Source organism: Mus pahari, chromosome 21 (assembly GCF_900095145.1).
Source record: "Mus pahari chromosome 21, PAHARI_EIJ_v1.1, whole genome shotgun sequence".
NCBI classification, from domain to species: Eukaryota; Metazoa; Chordata; class Mammalia; order Rodentia; family Muridae; genus Mus; species Mus pahari.
Window position 1 is genome coordinate 22,144,699 of NC_034610.1, and position 1,701 is coordinate 22,146,399.

At 51.1% G+C, this 1,701-nt stretch overlaps 1 protein-coding gene across 1 annotated transcript in view; it reads right to left on the bottom strand.

Moving 5' to 3' along the window:
* Positions 1–246: 246 nt before the first annotated feature.
* Ip6k3 (inositol hexakisphosphate kinase 3) overlaps positions 247–1,701 on the bottom strand; it is a 22,341-nt gene continuing 20,886 nt past the window's right edge. Inside the window, exon 6 of the mRNA XM_021221662.1 lies at positions 247–1,621. Coding sequence (XP_021077321.1) covers positions 1,181–1,621 — 441 coding nt within the window. The 3' untranslated portion in view covers positions 247–1,180. The remainder of the gene's footprint in view (positions 1,622–1,701) is intronic.

The following is a 1,701-nucleotide window of genomic DNA, read 5'->3' on the forward strand; positions in this document are numbered from 1 at the left end:
ATAAGCATGTACCACCCGCTGTGCAGTGCGGCCCTGGGAATGGAACTCATGACCTTGAATCTGGGCAAGCTGTACTCTCGACCCTCCCTCTCCTCATCCCCATGCAAATATTTTCCCAGGCCCATTGCTACAGAGTTTCCTGAGGGACCACGGGAAACTGGTGAGCCATTCTTGCTGTGCACACACCAGCGTCTCATAAATTGGAAGTACCGGGCAGCCCGCTGATCAGAATAAACAAACAGAAAGAATATTAAGGCGCACCAGTAATCACTGGTGACCTCAGCAATTTTATTAACAAATTTATTTCCCTAATTGGGGAGCATAGCGCAGCGCCGGGCTCCAGGGCATTGTAGTAAGTTTCAATGCTGCAGAAGAAGGAATTCATTAGACCTGTTTGCTCTGGTTTCTTATTTACTTGTGTCCACCATGCTTGTAAACATCATCTTGGGGTTGCTGGTCTTCTAGGCTCTCTGCTTCCAACACACACCCCCCACCTGCACCCAAAATAATAAATAAATAGAAATGGAGAATACAGCCCAACACTATGGGCTCCTTTGTGGGTGTACCCTGCTTCTTCTGGAAGCTGCGTTTCCAGGTCAGGGACATCACGTGCTCACAGTGTGGAAGCCTTGCTAGTCCCACTAGGCTGCAGGGACCCCTCCCCTCACATTTAGCTGGGGTTGGGGGGGGGTCGGGATCACTCATCCCTGTCCCACCTATGACTCATGCGGGAGGCATCAGCTCTGTCTGCCTGGGGAGGGGCTGATCTACACAAGCTGAATATTCTTCAAGGCTTCTTCCAGGGTCTTCTCAATCCTGGGAGTTTTAGGGGTTGAAGACCATGGCCTGACAACAGAGACGCAGTCTGGAATGCAGGCACCCTGCCGCACTACAGTGCTGGCCTCTGACCCAGGTTACCCCCTCCTGTGCACTTGAGATGACTGTGATGACCGCGCAGTTTTCGAGCTGCACTGTGCAAGCTACCCGGTAGGGGGTGGCTGCCTGCAGAGCAGATTTCTGTAGCAATTATCAACACCGCCTGCCACGTGCAGAGATGGCTTTTGAAGGTAGATATGGTTATTACAAAGACACCTACGGGGAAAATCTACACTACCCTAGCTTGGGTCCCTTGGCAAAATTCTTCAACCCAGAGAAAAATCCCAGAAAGTTCCAAGAAGCTTCATTCTCCTTCTTGGATATCCCGCAGAATCCCGATGAGGTTTTCCAGGCCAAAAATATAGCCAGGATCTGGTCCCTCGTAGGTGGTGTGCTCGTTCCAGGAGCCCTTGTACGTCGTGTGAGCGAAGTCAATCATCCGGACATCCACTTTGGCCGGGTCTCCGGAAGTGACGCCGCCGGAAGTGCTGCCTTGGGTGGTCTGGGGAGGCTCCCCATCATAGATTATGAGGAGGGAGCTGGAGTAGAAGCGGTAAGAACTCTGGCTCCTGATGACCGTGAGCAGCGCCTGCAGCCTACGCAGGATGGGCTCCAGGAGCTCTGCGCGGAGGCGGGTTCCATCATGGAGGAACTGAGAAAGGGCTTGCCTGAATCCCTCCACCGAGAGCTTCCTTCCATAGTACTTATCTTTGCAGAGAAAGCTCTGCTGGTCAGTTTGATAAACCTTGGGTTGGAAAAGAGAGAGAGAGAGAGAGAGAGAGAGAGAGAAATATATATATATATATATATATATATATATATATA